A 19,611-nucleotide genomic window follows, 5' to 3' on the forward strand; every position below is an offset into this window, starting at 1 on the left:
AATGGGCACTTTGGCAATTGGACACTATGGCATTAAAGTTCCTCTCCTCTCCAAACCCCACCCTCCTCAGTCTCCACCCTCAAAATCTGTAGGTATTTCCCAACCCAGAGCTGGCAACCCTAGATATAATAGAGGTTGTGCATAGTATGGAGCAGGGGGGAAGATGTAACTCATTCTCCACTCAAATGATGAGAGATCTTGGAGGACACCCAATGAAATTGATGGGCAGAAGAATCAGGACAGACAAAAGATAGTATTGCCTTATATACATAGAGTCGGGTTAAGAACAAAGGATTTTAATTTAAAATTGATGACTAATTTAAATTATAAATTTAATTTAATTTAAAATTGTTAACTAATAAAGAATAATAAACCAAAAAGGTTAAGGTTGAGAATGTATTTGTGCTGCAGCCATATAATGGAGTATATAGATTCATCTGCCCTCCCCTTGATAAGAAAAGTGCTTGTAGCTCAAAACTCTTTTGGACACAGACATTATTCCCATTGGTATATGGAATAAATACATTGGCATCTTTTTGTGGGTTTCTTCCCTCTCAATACAGTCTGTTTTGTAATTATTATCAACCAATCCCTGTAATGGCTTGACCCACTACACATTGTTTTGAGTTATGACTTAGGGACCTAGCTAGAGAAGATAAGAAATCTCAACATTGTTGAGACATTCTCAGATCTTTTATTAGTGAATAGTGTCTGTGCTGGGCCCCAATTTGAATCTGAGCAAATGGAAGGGGAGAAGAGGTTGAACCTTTGAACAGTTTTGCCAATCAAAATCAACACACACAAATCCTCCTGTGCTGTTAGTAGCCCTGGGAGAGAACAGAGACACCCAAAGAAAGGGCACCCATCTATTCTTCTTTACAAGAAAAATAATAGCACACTGGAGGTATCAGTTAGTTTCAGTTGATGAAATTCTGTGAACTGGAATTCCTCACAGCTGTTATTTGCCTTTCAAAATCTATGAGAAGATCTAATGATAGATCTTCAGCATCACATATAATGAAGCTCTTGGCTTGTATGATTTAAAGCAAGACTTCTTAAACTGTGGGTCGCAACCCCATATGGGGTCGTGTAACTGAATGTGGGGGTTGCAAAACAAGCACAGCCATCTCATTAGTATGCAAATTTGCTTTTGTCTTTAATAAATGGTAAAATCATATGCATAACAAAGAATTGTTTTAAAATAAATTTCTTTAAGATTTATTATCAGTAAATGTTTGATTTGTATACCTCTTTTATATACCTATATACCCGGGGTCATGTAAAAATTTCTCAGGTGAAAAGGGTCACAAGTGGAAAAAGTTCAAGAAGCCCTGATTTAAAGGACTAATTTAGCCAAAGTGGTCTTGGACGGTAAATTCAGACTCTCAAATTCAGGGCTTTCTTCTTCCCATTTCCCAATCTGTCTGTAAGAGAGATTTCTCAACACTTGGTCTTTCTTGCACCCTCACATTATAATCATATCCCTGAGACTTCTTTCCCTAGGAAATGAAGAGAGAATTTAAAATACGACAAAAAGGAAAAGCACCTGTTTGGGTACTCCTTGATGATCTGATAAATGCTGATCTTAATAGTTTCATTCTCAAATCGACTGTAACTTCGATCCTTGTAAATCCGAAATTCAGCTGCCGTCACGGCCTCTCCATGAGGGATCTGTGTCAAGTCAAACCGAAATTCTTTGTAATGCCGTCTTTGGTGGGAAAAGTCCTTATCTCTTTCAACTGTGAAAACAAAATGAAAATGAAAGGGTCAAAATACATCTCTTATGGTTAATTCTGCATTTGCTTTAAAACATAAACAAGCACAGAGTATAAGAGAGCTAGACAAACCATGAAACCACAACCCTTGACATGTTTCCACTTAAATATCATGCAATAAGCCAAAGGTCTTGAATTAGCTGGAAAAGCCCTTCATGAAAGTTTCAAAAGGCAAAGACTAGAAAGAAGATCCAGAAATGGTCAAGACTTTGTTTTATTATAACAAAATAATATAAGAATTATGCAAGGTGAAAAGAATTAAGATCAACTTAGCATAAGAGGGAATTATTTGCAGAGAGTCTTAAATTACATTATTGAAAACTGGGTTTGACAAAAACAAGTAAGACATGTTGGCCTCTCCCATCTGAAATAATGTTTTTGTAACAGGACAAAATATATTGGGTTGGATTCAAGCTTCCACAAATGGACTACGTTTGCAGGAGTGTTTTTGGCCACCCTCCCTGAGCAACCTTCTGAAAAGCTACTGCTGAGGTTCAAGGAACCCTTCAGAAACAATATGCCCCATGGCATGGGTAGGGTTGCCAGCGCCTGGTTGGGAAATACCTGGAGATGTTGGGGTTGGAGCCTGAGAAGGGCTAGGGGAAGAACTTCAGTGGGGTATAATGCCATTGGAGTCCACCTTCCAAAGTGCCATTTGGAGTCCACCTTCCAAAGTGGCCATTTTCTCCAAGGGAACTGATCTCTGTCACCTAGAGATCAATTGTAATAGCGGAATATGTCCAGCCACCACCTGGAGGTTGGCATGGGGAAAGAATCAACCCAAATTGCCCTCCTTTTCTTTCTCTCTCTCCTACTCACACATTTGAGTGAGTGGTGCTTGCTGTACATGTCTGGCATAAATTCCCTGGAGGATTTTGAATCAATTACTCTCTTTCAGCATTAAAGTTGTTTTGAAACTGATAGTGGGACCTATCCTGTGGGGTTCCACAGGGCACAAGCCTTTTCCTCATTGCTTTTAATCTCTATGTAAAGCCCTTAGGTTGGCTGTCATCAGAACACTAACAATACCTGGCTCTGTATTTCCTTATCCAAGTCTCCTGGTGATGTGGTAGAGGTCTGAATTGTTGCCTGGCTGTTGTGGTTAAATGGCTAACATTGAACAAATTGAAACTAAACCTTGGAAAGACCGAGGTAATGCTAGCTAGGAAGCTTGAAGTCTTAAAGAACATTGTGCTCCTACTTTTGATGAGGTTCAGCTGGCCATTGCTAATTCAGTTAAGAACCTAGGTGTTAGGCCTGATTTAGGCCTTCCAGGAACATCTGGTTGGCCTGTATTGGAAACTAAATACTGGACTACATGAACTTTTGGCGTGAACAAGCAGGGCTCTATTTATATTTTTATGGATAGGGTCAACTGCATGCAGAAAAACTTTTCTTTAAAAGATCTGATGAAAGCAACACAACTAGCACACAAAATATTAATGGAGGAAAGGTCTCCATTAGGCTCATGAGCACTAACTTCTAACTACAGAATATTCTAGCTGTAAGGAACTTAATTCAGTCATAACCATTGGGGCAACTTTTTTCTGGAATGTCAAAGACTCCTATATCTCCCCACTAAAACTATAAAAGGGTGCAAAACTTTAAGAGAGAGAAAGAAATGAGCAGATGAGGAAAAGGGAAGAGAGAGCCCAAACTCTTCCACATGAATAGCGTCTCCAACTATTCTCATATGTTACTGTCTCTTAAGACAGGTGTATGTGCCTGTTGTATGTATTGATCTTCCAAGTTATGTGACAGTAGGATGCTCCCTATGCAAATGTTTCTACGTTCTTTGCAAAAGAAGAAAAGGAAACCGACCAGAACCAACCACCTCCAGGTGATGGAGGTTACTGTAAACTGACACAGAACAAAGTACCCATGTGTACCTCTTGAGCTCAATGAAATGATAGTTTATCTTCAGTAAATACTTTCAGTTATCTGACAAGAGCAGGTCAAAGGTTCCAGGAGTTTCCTCTTGAAATTACTGAGAGCTCTTTCTGAAGACTGATAATTGAAAGCAGAGGCTGGAAATATCAAACATGGCGGGTGACAGATAAGTCACAGATAAACTCAAAGACTCTGGTTCTTACACACACAAAGGGCAGAGGCCCCAGGAATTAGCGATTGTGTTACTGGGAACAGACAGAGACATCAAACAGTCCTCTATCCCTTTTCTCTATCTTCCCCCTTCCAGCAGGCAAATGCCAGAAACCTGCTCTCGTAAATCCTTTGCTTCTGCTTCATGAATTGGAAGTGATGCACTCAAGAGAAGGAACTGCCACAAAATGTGGAAAGGGGGAGTTAAAGCAAGAAGGTCCGACTGAAAGATTATACATCTTTTCTTGTTTAAACACTTCAAATCAAAAATACATGAGCTACGACTCTCGGAATGGTGCATGTTATGATACAAACCCATATGTTGTGCATTACAGAGCTAGATGGGAACAAAGGCCACCAAGCCCAGTCCCTGTCCAAAGTGGAATCATTCACAGATTAGTCCCTTTAGGATTACCAACATAATCCAGGTCATAAAATCAGGGCTGTCTATGCCATGATCCCAGAGCAGCATTGCCTCCAGCTGCAGGTGGCTGCTGTGTGAGTCAGCCAGAGTCCAAAGGGGTCAATTTCCTGACCCCGCCATGGGAATGATTCTGCTTACATGCCCTAACTGACTGTCAGGGAGACCATTCGGCTGCAACCTGAGTCACGGGAACATGCAAGACTGTGCTTTCGGGGTTAGGCTGGTTTCAGAAACACGACGCCATATGCTGTGCTGAATTGTATTAGCCATGGGAGCAGCTAGAATAAATGGGAAAGGTGTGATTCTCCCTGGACCTGATCTGGCAGTAATAAAGTCTAAAATAAGCAAATAGAATCTACAATATTTGATTGTTTCATTTCCTCAATATTTATAGTTCTAAGTAGAACTTTACTATAGAAACTTGGTGTCTGTGTAACATACTGCATGTTGCAAGAGAAGCCATTCAGCGCTGTTCTGTACTCAGACTCTCCTACTCATTTAATTAGCATAATTGGAAGGAAGTGTTATATCCATTGAAACAACTGGATTAACTTGGTTACTTTTTTGTATAAATTCTACTGACTAGGTCCATGGCTGTGTCAATTAGAAGGCAACTAAGAATCCACACTTATAGCTAAACTAAGGTCCAGACTCCAGTCCTCACCCCCTAGAGTCTGGACTCAGAATGACAGAGTCCTGTTCCCACTAGGATCCAACTAAAATAAAGGGTGCCACCAATCTCTTTCTCTTACTTTTAATCATTTTCAAAGTCCCCATTTAAAATTACCCTGTCTAGGGGGAAAAAACACCCATTTCATTTAAGGAAATCATAGCACCTCATAAAACAATGTGTAGGTGAAAAGTTAAATTTGTAAACATGTGTTATTCATTCCATTGATAATTTCTATATACTTTCTTAAGTCAGACGTAGTTGCTTTGCAAGCCAAAACTACTGTTCCATTGCAGTGGCCTCCCTAATTATTAAATTCTGGAGAATTTTTCAGCTGTTGAGATTGAAAATAGGGAAATGGCACTTTGCCTTTCCCATTAGTAGCTTCATCCTGACCAGTGAAGCAAGTTAGAAAATGTAAAGAAATAAATATCTAGGCATGATGCATGAATCACAATGACTCAAATGCCTGGAAACTAGAAGACAATGTAACTGCTATTGTTGTACTACCATGACAATAAAAAGTAAAAGTAAAGGTCCCCTGTGCAAGCACTGGGTCATTCCTGACCCATGGGGTGATGTCACATCCTGGCGTTTACTAGGCAGACTTTGTTTACGGGATAGTTTGCCAGTGTCTTCCCCAGTCATCTCCCCTTTACCCCCAGCAAGCTGGGTACTTGTTTTACCCACCTCGGAAGAATGGAAGGCTGAGTCAACCTTGAGCCGGCTACCTGAAACCAACTTCTGTTGGAATCGAACTCAGGTCGTGAGCAGAGCTTGGACTGCAGTACTGCAGCTTACCACTCTGCGCCACGGGGCTCCTCACCACAACAACAGGGCAAGGTATTTCCTTGCTTAAAGCCTGCTGCCTTGTTCACATCTATTCCTTCATGTATGTATAAAGCAAATCCTCATGGCTCCCCAACTAGTATTTGTCATATCTGATGAAGGGAGCTGTGTCTTTCAAAACCTCATGGCCCAAGGGGTAGGGGACGCTGGGGCTGAGTTTGTGGGATCAAGGGGGCAGTGGCCTGAACAGTTTGGGAACCACTGCTTTAGACCATAGCCCATAAAATGGATGCCTGTCAAATCTTCCAGTTTCTGCATAGGATACTTCATTTTTTTAGGATGATCTCACTCCTGCTCAGAAATCCAATTCTGCAGATTGGCTTTCCTTTCACTAAGATTTCTTAAACAATATTTTTGGCCAAAGATGAATTTCTACATCACAGCAAAACTCTTGTTAAGACAAGGCAGCTCCTCTGACAATTGTGCAAAGCCTCTGCTTATTTGAGCATAAAAATAGTTTCGCTGTGTCTTAGCCAGTAGATAAGGCGTATCTCACAAGGCAATAGACCTGAGCTGGCTATGGGACCCTGAGTTACTTTGACATGCGAAATTTCATTCAATAAAGGCTTCCAGCTCTTCAGATCATGCACACATAGAAAAATATAATGCAGATGAAGGTTTAATACTAACTTCCTTTCCTTAAAGCAGGAAGCCTTGTAAAGAATAGAGCTACACTACACTACCTTTTCAGTAGGAAAAATCTTTCGAAATTAATATCATGCAGGTATAGATTGGAATACAGTAAGGCTCCTGTTTCTAGTTGGGAAGTCAAATTTTCCATATTGACTTCATGTCCTGTTTGGAAGCCAATTTCTGCTATACAGTTCCTGATTAGTAAGAGAGGAAGGTGAGTCCATAATTGCCTATAAGTCACATAAATTGTTCTGCCTGCTAAGCCTGAAAAATAAGAGGAAAATCAAATTCACATCATGTTTCTTTGGCTACAGTCTCCCACTTTCTTCTTGACTTTGGTTTTGTTCCGTAGCAAAGTGCTGCAGTTAAAAGCCTAACTTCTCTCAAGCTACAAGAGAGCACGTCAGTTCAAGTCAGCCTGGAGATTAGTGAACCCAAAAGGGGTGAGGTGGGGGGAGATCTGTTTGAAAACCCTCTGGATACAATGAAGGCTCTTCAGCTGCTATTGACTATTTCATTTTTATTTTTTTAGACGTGTATCCCACCCTCTCTCCTGGCCAAAGCCGGGCTCAGGATGGCTAACTTCAAATAAAAACACCATAAGATGCAATAAAAGGATATAGAAATTAACCCCAAGCAAAAATCACAATCTCTAATTTAAAATTGAGCGGCACTCAATTGAGTGGCCCAGGCTAGCCTGATCTCATCAGATCTCAGAAGCTAAGCAGGGTCAGCCCTGGTTAGTATTTGGATGGGAGACCACCAAGGAATACCAGGGTTGCTGTGCAGAGGAAGGCACTGGCAAACCACCTCTGATAGTCTCTTGCCATAAAAACCCCAAAAGGGGTTGCCATAAGTCGGCTGTGACTTGAAGGCACTTCACACACACACATATTTACTGGCACACAGGACCACAATTGGCCTGGGGGAGCAGTCAGGGTCCCCTATTAGAAGATCTGGTGGAATAAGCAGCAAAGGGCAAAGGGCAAGGAGGCCAACTATGATGAAAAAAACCATTGCTGCCCTCAACCATAGGCCTGGCGGAACATCTCAGTTTTATAGGCCCTGTGGAACTGCATTAAACCTCACAGGGCCCTAGTTTCATTAGAGAGAGAGTTCCACCAGGCCAGGGCCAGGACCGAAAAGGCCCTGGCCCTGCTTGAGGACAGCCAGACATTTCTCGGGCCGGGGACAACCAGTAAGTTGGTACTGGCCAAGCGTAGCGTTCTCTGGGGGATGTACCAGGAGAGGGCTTTAAAGGTTAAAACCAGCACTTTGAACCTGATCCGGTACTCCATCTCGAGCCAGTGCAGTTGACAGAGCACTAGCTAAATATGCACTCTCAGTGGGGTCCCAGTGAAGACCCTTGCTGCTGCATTTTAACTAGCTGGAGTTTCTGGATCAGTCTCGAGGGCAGCCCTACATAGAGTGAGTTACAGTAATATAGCCCAGAGGTGACCGTCACATGGATCACCATGGCTAGGTCAGGATGGGAGAGGTAAGGCACCAGCTGCCTGGCTTGGCGGAGATGGTAAAAGGCTGCCTTAGCTGTGACCTGGGCCTTCAGTGATAAGGAGGTGTTCAGGATCACAACCAGACTCTTGACAGTGGGAGGCGGTGTTAAACATACACCATCAAGAGCTGGGAGCTGGCATACCACCTCTGGGGGCCCCTAACCCAGCCACAGGATGGATTTAACTTCAGTCGGCTCTGCTTCAACAACTTCATCACAGCATCCAGACACCTGGCCAGTGTGTCCGAGGCAGTATCCAGCTGGCCGTCTATCTACAGGTATAGCTGGGTGTCATCAGCATACTGATGACAACCCAGCCCGAAACTCCAGGCTAGCTGGGCGAGGGGGCACATTTAGATGTTAAACAACATTGGGGAATCCCACACACCAAGGGATGCCATGGTGATACCTTCTTTCCCAGTGCCACCCGCTGTCCCCCACCATGGAGGAAGGAGCACAACCATTGAAGGGCTGTGCCCTGGATCCAGACATTGGTGAGGTGGTAGTCCAAAAGATCGCAATCGACTGTGTTGAAGGCTGCTGAGATATCTAGTAAAATCAACAGGCCAGACCCACCTCGATCCAGCTGTCGATGAAGATCATCTGTGAGGGTGACCAGAACATTCTCCATCCCGTGACCAGGGCAGAAGCCAGACTGAAATGGATCCAGGGCCAATGTAACCTTCAGGAATGCTTAGAGCTGTTGGGCCACAGCTATTTCAAGTAGGGCTGTCGATTTGGTTCATCCTGAACAGAAAACAGCCAAATTTCTCCTGATTCGGCTGTTTTTCGGTTCAGACAAACCGAACTCAAAAAAGGTGGGAAACGGGGGAGCCAAATTTGCCGACTTCGCGGGTTCGGCGAATAAATTCGGCAGATTCGGGGTTCTCCCCCGTGCCTTCACGGGGCTTCCCTGAAGGTGCGCGGGGGACCCTTTAAACAGATCTGTGCCTTCCAGCTGGGAGGCTGCACCTCATAGGACTTAGTCCCGGGAAGAGGGGGGTTTTTTAAACCCCTCTGCTCTGCCTGCGCAGGAATAGATCTGTGCCTCCCGGCCGGGAGGCACAGATCTATTTAAAGGGCCCCCCCACGCGCCTTCAGGGGAGCCGAATTTTCCCCCGAACTACGGATCTCGCCCGAATTTTCGGGGAGCCGAAGCAGGGAAGTTTGGACTTCGGCACGGCCCGAATCAAAACAGGCCGAATTTTACCAAATCCAAAATTTACCGAATTTTTTTTAACAGCCCTACTTTCAAGTACCTTACTCAGCAAGGTTTGATTCGACACTGGGCAGTAGTTGGCCAGATCACTAGAATCTAAAGATGGTTTTTTAAGACTGGACACACCAGGACTTCCGGTGGTGCTGCTGGGGAGAGCACTCCATTTCCCCAGGCTGTCCTGGGAGAAATCCAAGTTTGCGTTATTTCTGGGGTACATAGATACCCCAATCCGACCCTTGCAAGTGGGTTGGAAAGCAGGAATTCCCTGCAGCCCGCAAACGCGGTTTGACCTCCTAGGTACTCTGAGGGGGCTTTTTAAGCCCCTCGGAGTCCTGGACGCCGGTCCTGCGAGGGCACTAGGGAAGGACATCGCCAAAACGCAACTTAGGCATCAAGCTCTACCCTCCACCACCTTAATACCAACATAAGGACTACATAAAGAAAAGAACCTCACCTCTTGACACCCAAGTGAGTACAAAAGAACTCTTCGTCTACTTACTGGAAACTTGAACAGACGGGGGCTGATAAGAATATTTCTGGGACCCCCATTCCTCCTTAATCTGAACTGAAAAAGTTTGATCTGAGTTAGCCATCGGGATTAGCGACAGGAGCCTTATCAATCCGATCAGCCTAAACCATAATAAAGAGTCGGAAGGATACCTTTTGATTGACAAGAACTATCACCAATGGGTCCAAGGGAAGGGGAGGGTGATTTTTCTTCCTGATTTTCCGGCGAAGAATATCCTGCCACGTTTGCAGTAAGGGAGCGCCTGGAACGGAAGACCCTCTATAACAACCTATCTATCATCGGAACTAAAATAACAGGAAGTAGTTGTAGGACCGATTACGCGTCGCACTCGAGTTACTTGGAAATCATTCCTGAAGGAACGACCATCGAGAAGAGGCGGTAGAAGGTCCACAGCACTAGCAACTTCCTGTATACTTCCTGATCAGCCCGACCTAGAGCGACCGAAAAAACTCACTGGTATTTCAAAATTTTAAAACGCAATTCTAGAGCCAATTTCGACTCTTTTCAACCCGAAAAAATTATAAGGCTGATGTTTGAATTACTATCTTTTAACTAGAACTTTAAAGGCCCTGTCTGTGGACATGTATTTTACCAGCTTCTTTTGGCTTAATACATAGCCCTGCTCCTATGAAATCAAAGGGAATTTTATAGAATTCAAACATGGAAAAAAAAATACAGGACATGCTTGCTAAACATTCTGAGGCGACAATTAAACAATTAAAACAGATTTCAACACAGATGGCTCAACTGATTTCAATGATGACGACTCTTGACCAATCATCACAGGTAGGCAATCAGAAGTTGGATCTGGTTATAGAAGATATAAAAGTCTTGAAAATTCAAACGATGACCACAAATACAGACATACAAGCAATGGACTCTTCTGCCCAAAAAGTCATGGAAGAATACAAGGATACAAAGAAGAAGACAGATGTTCAAGAAAGCAACCAGCCGGCGATAAAGAGATCAGACATACAAGAAATAGACTTTTCATTTAAAAAAGTCATGGAACGACGTGTGGATATAAGGAAGAAGAGAGCAGGTCAAGGAATACAGATTGAAGCCACGATGGAGATGAAGCCCAGAAAGAGTTATTTTTGGATACGTATCCTGTCTGAGGAAATGAGAGAGAACAAAGAAATCCTGTTCCCATACCTGACTGGTCTATTTCAGTTACAGAAGGAAGTATTAGACCATGGTTAAAGGATTGATTTAAACATGATTGCTGGATCCAAAGGCTTTGATAGTGTGGACGGGTGGCATGGCTATTAATGATGTAGTGGAATTAAGATTAAGATATCATTTTGGGAATAAAGGGCTAGAAATTCTTGAGAAAAAAGACTGGATTGTTAAAATGTTTGAAGTGGCAGAAATGGCAAAACTCATAGCTATTCTAAATGAAGAAAATGACGTTCGGTTTCTGGGGGAATGGGAGGCGTGGATGCATTATTGTGAATATGAGTTAAAATAGGGAAGAATGGAAGAATATTTTCTAATCTGATCCAGAGGATTATTTTTGGTTTTTTTTATAATGAATAAGCATAATTATATTTACTAACAGATTATGGGGTTTTTTTTATACAGGATATTGATAGTTTATTAAGATTAGATTAACTACGACGAGATGAACTTTTTATTAAGAGGAAGATAGAGGTGAAGGGGAAGTCAAAATTTTTCATTTCTTTTTTTTCTTTTTTCTTTATTATATGTTATGGAACTATAACAACTTTAGGTTAGAATTGAAATTTTATATTGTCATAGATGTTGTTTAATGCAATGGAAAATTTTTAGTATAAAATCCAATAAAATCTATATAAAAAAAAAAAAAAAGACTGGACACACCACAGCCTCTTTCAAGCTGCCTGGGAGGACCCCTGTACTAACAGACAGGTTAATTATCTCTGCCGGGGGGAGAATGCACCACATCCCCACTGGCTTTAACCAGCTAGGATGGGCATAGGTCCAGGAGACATGTGGTGGGCCTCACAATCCTGTCAACATCAGCCTGGGAGGGCCAACTGAAGTGATCTAATGTTGGACGTCAAGATGGGCAAGGGGCCTCAAGTTCACTAACTGTATCCATGTTGGCAGGGAGGTTGTGGTGGAGCAACAAGATTTTATCCACAAAATAGCACACAAAAGCCTCACAGCTAATAGCCGGATTTTGGCTATCCCTCCAATAGGGACGTCAGCGACCTAATTATTCTAGACAATTGTGCTGGGCAAGAGCTAGCAGATGCAAAGGAGGCTGCATAGTAGCTTCTCTTTGCAGCCTTCATTGCCACCTCATAGGCATTCATAAGCATCATATAAGACGTTCTTGTAGCTTCGTCGCGAGTTCACCACCAAACTCGCTCTAGCCATCTAAGCTCCTGTTTCTTAATCTGAAGCACCACAGTGTACCATGGAGCTCGGTTGAGATGGGGGCGAAGACAGCATTGGGGAGCAATCCTGGTGATGGCTTCAGAAAGACGGCCATGCCAATCTTCCACTATAATAACAGCACATAATCCAGCACAGTTATTTGATAAGATTGCCTTACTGATCATTCACGATCCATGCTATGACTAAAATCAACTTGGTCACTGCTACAAGAAGGTGAGACAGGGTGGGTAGGGAGCTGAGAAAGCACCTAGCCATCATACAATCCCATAGGGTTTTCAAGGAAAGAGACCAACAGAGATGGTTGGCCATTGCCTGACTCTTTATAGCAATGCTGGACTTCCTTGGTGGTCTCACCTCCAAGAACTAACCAGGTTCAACCCTGCTTAGTTTCCAAGATCTGATGAGACTGGGCTAGCCTGGGCCATCCAGGTCGGGGCCCTCACCATGATGCAGACCCATAAAAAAAGACCATGCATCTATAACCAGAGGTATAATAGAGTTCATCACCAGACAGCAGGGTTTGATGTTTACCAAATGGATGTTAATAGGGTAGCTGCTGTTGCTGCTGTTTAATGTGTAAAAAGACTTTTAGACACGACGGTTTTGGCAATTAGCCAGTCTGTGTTGCTTTGACAAAAGTTATCTTCCAGGTGCAGTGGATCTAGGCTTTTTTTTTTAAATCAAATGAGTATCTCCAGTAGGGAAATGTCACTTAATTCATCAAAACTCTTTAAACTTTCCTCAAGATGACACAAATGTTCCACCCAAGCACAAGCCTTCAAACTCAGCTGGAGTTTTATAAACTGTGGTGGCACCTCATCCCAGGATTTTCATAATACAGAAAACTAAGTCCTCAAATTCTATATCTGGTCAAATTTATACAATCTCTTATAATGGGGAAAACTCGTAATATTCTGTTCTAGAGAAGCAGTATGCATGGCTTCTTGTTCCAACTTTAGAAATACTGGCTTTTACACTGAAGGGGACAGTGAGCCAAATGTGCAGCTTTTGTAGTCTGGTGTGAGATGAAGCCTGAAGCTGTCAAAGTCAAGGGTCGGACCTTGAATGTGCATCATTGTCATATTCATTGTCACATTCATTTATACATTGGTATAAATGGGTACATGTCAACTTATGCCTGAGGAAAATAGTTCAAAAGTCATGAGAAAGTAGAAAGATCATCCCTCAATTATCAGAGGTAGCTAGAATGCCAGCCTCCAGGTGGGACCTGGGGATCCCCCGGACTTGCAGCTTATCTCAGGACTTGCAGAGATCAGCTCCCCTTAGGGTTGTCAACCTCCAGGTGGTAACCCAAAATCAAAGCACTTCCGTGCCAATACCGCAAGGTTTGGAAAACAGCACAGGAACAGTATAGTACAAAATGACAACAACTATATTGTGTTTAAACATGCAAAAACAAGCAAGTGGGAATACACAAGTAGCACTTATAACAAATATATACAAAATATATAATCAACGTTCGATGCAGTCTCAATGCAAATATAGTTTTCTTAATATATTTGTAGGAATTCTCATTAAAAAAGTCCATCAGGTACATGTATGAATAATCATTGGATCTTCATAATAGAAGGTGTAGATGGGGGACAGCCGTTTCAAGGATATTTCTTCAGCCCCAATTCTATTCAAGTTTCCAAAATAATAAAGTATCACGTAACCTATAGTCAGTTCACTGGTTCCCATAGGATACTCCCAAGTGTAGCCAACAGCTATGCTTGTTGGAAAGGGCATATTGGAGGGGGTGTTGCTATGTATATCAAGGAAGGCAGAGTGTCAAGGAAGGCAGCAGCCACATCCAAACCAAGCCTCTGCAGCACTGCTAAGCATCTGGGGGTCTGCCACTGGGTGGGAGGAAGTGACAAATACAACCAATGGCCAATGTTGCTTCCAGCATGGTTTAGTGGTTAAGAGAGGTGGTTTGGAGCAGTGGACTCTGATCTGGAGAACTGGGTTTGATTCCCCACTCCTCCACATGAGCGGCGGAGGCTAATCTGGTGAACTGGATTTGTTTTCGCACTCCTACACATGCAGCCAGCTGGGTGACCTTGGGCTAGTCACACACTCTCAGACCCACCTACCTCACAAGGTGTCTGTTGTAGGGAGGGGAAGGGAAGGTGCTTGTAAGCCAGTTTTATTCTTCTTTAAGTGGTAGAGAAAGTCATATAAAAACCAACTCTTTTTCTTCTTCTTTTTCCAGGACCCATATTGCCACCGGCAGTCTGGAGCCAAGCACTGCCAGTGCTGGGCCATGGGAGCTTTGCTTCTTCCTGATCACTAGAGGCAGAGGAGAAGGCATAAGGTGTACCTCACTTGGGGTGACAAAATACCTTGAACTAGCCCTCCACTAAATTACCTGTTCTGGCATGAAAGGTTTTTAAAGGGTATGGATTGAAAGTAGGGTCCCCTTTCAAATCACCATTATGAGCCAGTTCCTCAGCTAATAGATACTATTACTACTAGTAGTAGTACTGATAACAACAACAATAATAATATCAGCAACCATAATGCATACTAGTGACATGCTTTTCGTTTCATTTGCATGCTTGTCAAAAAAGCAGCATATACGGTAAATATTTTAAGTAAATAATGTTTTTTCTTTGTGCCTGGAGATGAATATATTTACACCTTCTCACACATCCTGATCCTGAGCACAGAGAATCTTTTTACACATCTTTGCACCGATGCAGTTGCTACTGCCCTCCTACATTGATCCCGGAATGTGTAAAAACATCCACCCACGTGGCTTCACTTTACACTGTGTTTATATAACATGCAAGCAAGGCTTGCCCCCTTGAGAAATGCATCACTCACACATTATGTAAACAAGCTGCAAAGCAAAAACACATGGGGGGGGGACATTTTCTAACATTCCTCAAGTGATATGGGTGGCTTCAGCTCTGTGGAAAGGTACCTTGATAAGGAACGGGTTCTACCGATATTGACGGGTTTTGTTCCCCCGAAGAGGGCCATATAGTTTCCCAGGAGGTGATTTTCAATGGGGAACATTTGGGATTTTAGGCAGCCTCTTCTCCCTACTTGCAATGGCTTTTGTCAGCCAAAAAAGTGTCCTTTTATACTGCTCACCCTGAACTGAAAATACTAGATTTCTCCCTAACAGTGCAATCCTCCACAGAATGACACCTGAGCCTAGACTTCAGTTGACTTACAAGGGTGTAACTCTGCTTAAACTTAACGTACGAAATTGGCACATAGCAAATAAGAATCAAGCCCAGCATTAAGGAGTTGACGAATGGCCATCAGGTGCAAGTGTCTAATTGAAAGTATGCCTGACATCTGTGCATATATGAATATCATAAATATACCTATATACAGAACTTTGCCCTGATTGGAGTGCTACTCTTATCTCCTATTTACGTCTTATGTAGAGGGCTGGCAGATGCATGCCTGTAACTTCTGGGAGACTTTGGAGGGTGGGACATGGTTTGGGGGAAGAGATGCTGTGCATGTGTCATCCTCACTTCTGGCCAAAAACTGGAAGTGATGTCACTGATGATCTAGGGTTTTAGCATTTTAGTCAGAACTGAAATCATTATGAACATGACTTCTTTTTTCTCCATTCCACTCCCCGCTGAGCAGAGGTGGGGGCAAGAAGGTGGCAACCATACCAGGTGAGTTGGCAAGCCTAATGTTATGAGCTTGTGTACCACGTCAGATTCTTCCATCACCACCTGCTGGTTGAGACCTCCATTTGAGCTGTTCCTTTGACCATAGCATGGACCTATTGGTTTTTGGTGGCAAATCCATCATTATGGCATGCCATCCCCAAAGAAGGTGCAGGGACCCCCTATGTTATCTGCCTTCCATAAGAAATGTAAGGCCATTTAGATGGGCAATTTGCAGTTCATCTCATAGAAAGGGTACTATTTTCAGGGAAAAGTCATATTGCTGTGTTCTTATCTTTTAAAACATTTTAATGGTTTATTAGCTATGGGTCAGGTATTCCTTGTAAGCCACATTGAAGGGAAAGGATATGTGATGACATTTTGATGAAGAAATAAATAAATTGGGGGTGGGGGATGATAATGTGTACTTGTGGAAGATTAAAAAGTAAGAACTACGGTATCATTCAATGGATATATCTTGGAAAGTGCTTTGCAGAACACTCAGTCCCAAAACAGCAATCAGAAAAGCTCTTTATCATAGCATGAAGACAGTTTCTTCCCCTTTTCACAAGCACTTAATCAAAGGCTTCATCCTACAAGGTGCCTAAGCCAACAGTCACCCCTCAAACTAAAGAAATAATTGAGCACCTCAAAAGATCAAGCTTCAGGAGGAGGAAGAGGATGTTGATTAGCCTTGAGAACCTCTCAGTAAAATGGAAAGAATTCTGATCCTCATTTCAAAAATGTTAAAACAGGATGTAATTAAGTCAAATTAATAGCATAGGTCAGATGGTCAGCAGATAAATATTGGCTCGACAGAGACATCATGCAGAGATCACTGTGGCTTTGAATGCTCAGTACTGATTTAGAAATCCGGAACGAGCAGATCATTTCAAGATATATTGTTTTCTATTATCCTGCTTTAGAAAACTAACCATGCAGTCCTAAACAGCATTGCACACTTCTAAGTCCATTGACTTCAATAGGCTTAAAAGAGTGTAACTGTGTTTAGGACTACACTGTTAAGATGCTACATCTTGGCTTTCTAATTGAATACATTAAGATAACCTGAAATGCAATACAGGTTTGCTCTGTAGTGATGTTGAGTTTTGACTGGCAAGAAACAGATGCTAACACTGCTTTAAAATTTCTAAAACTACATTTCTGTTACACTTTTAAACTATTCTTTGGCTCAGTTTGTACTGATATCTTAAGCTGTAAACAAAGCTAAAAGATACAAGCTTAATTAAGAAGATCCTCTAAGCTTACAGTGTTGGGAACTAGGCTTGAGTGAAATTCCTTCTCCTCCTCATATTCAGCATCCATCTCCCTTTCCTGATTAGCATCAATGACAGTGCACTGCAGAGTTTAAATTGGAAAACTTTGGTTAGCTATTCCCTCTAAAAGAGAGAATAAAACCATGGTTTGGAGCAGGTTTGGAGGTAAGAATTAACAATGATTTGTCAATTTGAATGCACTATGGGTAGTGTTCAAAAAAGGGGGGGAGAAAGGTACTGTGAGAGATATTCACCTTTGCTCAGAGGCATGGCTCTGTGCTTTCTCCCCTTTTTCTTTCTTTCTTTCTTTTTTTTTTTTCTTTTTTTTTTTTTTGACTGGTTTTGTTAGGGCCCCATAGTTGGGACTTTTTTGAGATGGGGATTGTGTAATTCGAACTAACTTGGTCTGACCAACTTTCCAGGTATGTCACCCAGCAGAAGACTAGTCTTCAAGCATAAGAGTCATTAAAAGACAGGGCTCACCCAGTCCTGTCTGGAGGGATATACCCTTCAAATAAAAAGAGCCAGCTTCAACAGCTGCTGACACCACCAGGCTTCTTAAGGAGATTTCTTCATCCACCTGGATGAGAAATCTCCTTTAGACAGCCCCCCTGGTCAAGACTTCGGCTGGCTCCAATCTCACCCTTCCAAAAACCTGCTCTGAAACGGAAGGTTGCCCCGAGTAGAGGCTTCGTTTCACCGCACGATGACCATCTCTTGGAATCAGATTTTTCATGACCACAATAAAGGACTGCTCACAGGATGTCATTTTCCACCAAAAGGAACGTTTTCTGTGCCTTATTTCTCTTGAATTTAAGCCTTTTTCCTCCATTTGGAAGCTCATGTGCATGGACATGCAACGTGACCCAGAAACGAAGGCAGACCTCAGACTTTGAGGTGCCAGCCTGGAATCGCCTCTTTCCACCAGTCTTCAGCAACACTGAACCTTTGAACCTGATGGACAGCTCAGCTCACAAATGCCTGGGGGATGGGGGTGACCCCTTTGCAAGCCCATAAAATTGGACCCCCTGTCCCAAAGTTCACCAAACTTTGGTGACCGTTGAAAGAGAGTCCCTTGCTGCTACACTGCAAATTTGGGGACTCTCTCTCCTGCCCTCTAGGAGTTTGGGGGGGAAAATCCCCATTGATTATAATGGGCCCAATTTTTCAGTAAACCCGAAAATAAGCCAAATACTCATATTTACCGGTATGGGTATTCATCTTATTTCAGGTTTACCGAAAAAAATTGGGCCAAAATAACCAAAACCCGAAATTGACCGAAAGTGTTTTTTTTTTGCACAACCATAGTTTGGACTCGTCATGCTAAATCCTAATGCATCACATATAAATAACTATTAGTCAGGCAAAGGGGCTTTGAAATGAAGGGTAGATAAGAAAGAGAATCTAGGTGAAACAGTTGTTAAGAGAACTAGGGCTGCAGGGCTATCTGGTTCCACAAACTGGTTCCTACAGTAAGCATAGAACTTACACTGCCAGCTAGGTTTACCAGGCAGCATCTGGCAACTGGCAGGAGGGTTATGGGTGGGGCCATGGGGGGCTGCAGCATTGTGTGGGGCATTATGTCACTTTTGGTAAAAAAAAATGGAAGGGACAAACGATTCTTTAGGAATCAATGGAATCTCTAGAGTTTTCAGTGATTCCTGGAGCTACCCTTTGTCACTTCCAGTAAGAACTTCCAGCCTTGTGGGTTTTAAAAAAAATTCTCCTACCACTGCTTGGAGTGGCAGTGGGCAACAGAACCTGAGGGCGAGGATCTCTGCCCCCACTAGGAGCTTGGAAGCCCTACTGCCAGCACTGGACAGAGGGGAAAGACAGTATATTTATTGGCTGCTCTTTTCCCTTGTGCAACCCAAAGCAGCTCACACACCCCAAAATACAATCAAAGAAATACAATTTAATCATACAAAAACAAACAAGAAGAACAAACTGTATCTTGGGGCTGGTCTGGAATCCAATGGGCCAGTTGTGCAGGCCACAGGGCACGAGCCACAGGCTAAGGGGCATGGGCCAAGAGTAGGGTTCCAGCTCCGGGTTGGAAAATACCTAGATATTTTGGGGGTGGAGCCTGAAGAGGGCAGGGTTCGGAGAGGGGAGGGGCTTCAATGCCATAGAGTCCAATTGCCAAAGTGTCCCTTTTCTCCAGGGGACCTGATCTCTGTTGCTTGGAGATCAGTTGTAATAGAGGGAGATCTCCAGCCACCACCTGGAGGTTGGCAACCCTATCCAAGAGTCCTTTTGCTCTTGTCTGTTAGGTTGTGCCCAAGAGCTCCCCACTTTCTGGCCATGACCAACATTCATACCTGAGACAGAAAGAACAAACAAAAGCACCAGCAAGATATCGGAGCTGGCAGCAGCATTCTTTCCAATCAGCCCTCCCTGCCCCAACATTCCTTTGACAAAGGCCTGATTTTGGAAAATGCTACCAGGGCCAAATGTAATTTGTAACAAGATGAGATTTCTTCATAGAATAAGGTGTCTTGTTATGTGTCTTGTTATGTGGTTTCTTCTGTGTGTTGAAAATACGCTTGCCAACTTCTCCCACTGTTACAACTGATCTCCAGGCAATCAAATTCAG

The 19,611-nt window shown here is 42.9% G+C and overlaps 1 protein-coding gene across 1 annotated transcript in view; it reads right to left on the bottom strand.

Moving 5' to 3' along the window:
• The window catches only part of BMP5 (bone morphogenetic protein 5), an 85,056-nt gene that overhangs the window by 50,608 nt on the left and 14,837 nt on the right, over nucleotides 1-19,611 (bottom strand). Inside the window, exon 2 of the mRNA XM_056856322.1 lies at nucleotides 1,547-1,739. Coding sequence (XP_056712300.1) covers nucleotides 1,547-1,739 — 193 coding nt within the window. The remainder of the gene's footprint in view (nucleotides 1-1,546; nucleotides 1,740-19,611) is intronic.

This window comes from Euleptes europaea, chromosome 10, assembly GCF_029931775.1.
Source record: "Euleptes europaea isolate rEulEur1 chromosome 10, rEulEur1.hap1, whole genome shotgun sequence".
In the NCBI taxonomy this organism is placed as follows: domain Eukaryota; kingdom Metazoa; phylum Chordata; class Lepidosauria; order Squamata; family Sphaerodactylidae; genus Euleptes; species Euleptes europaea.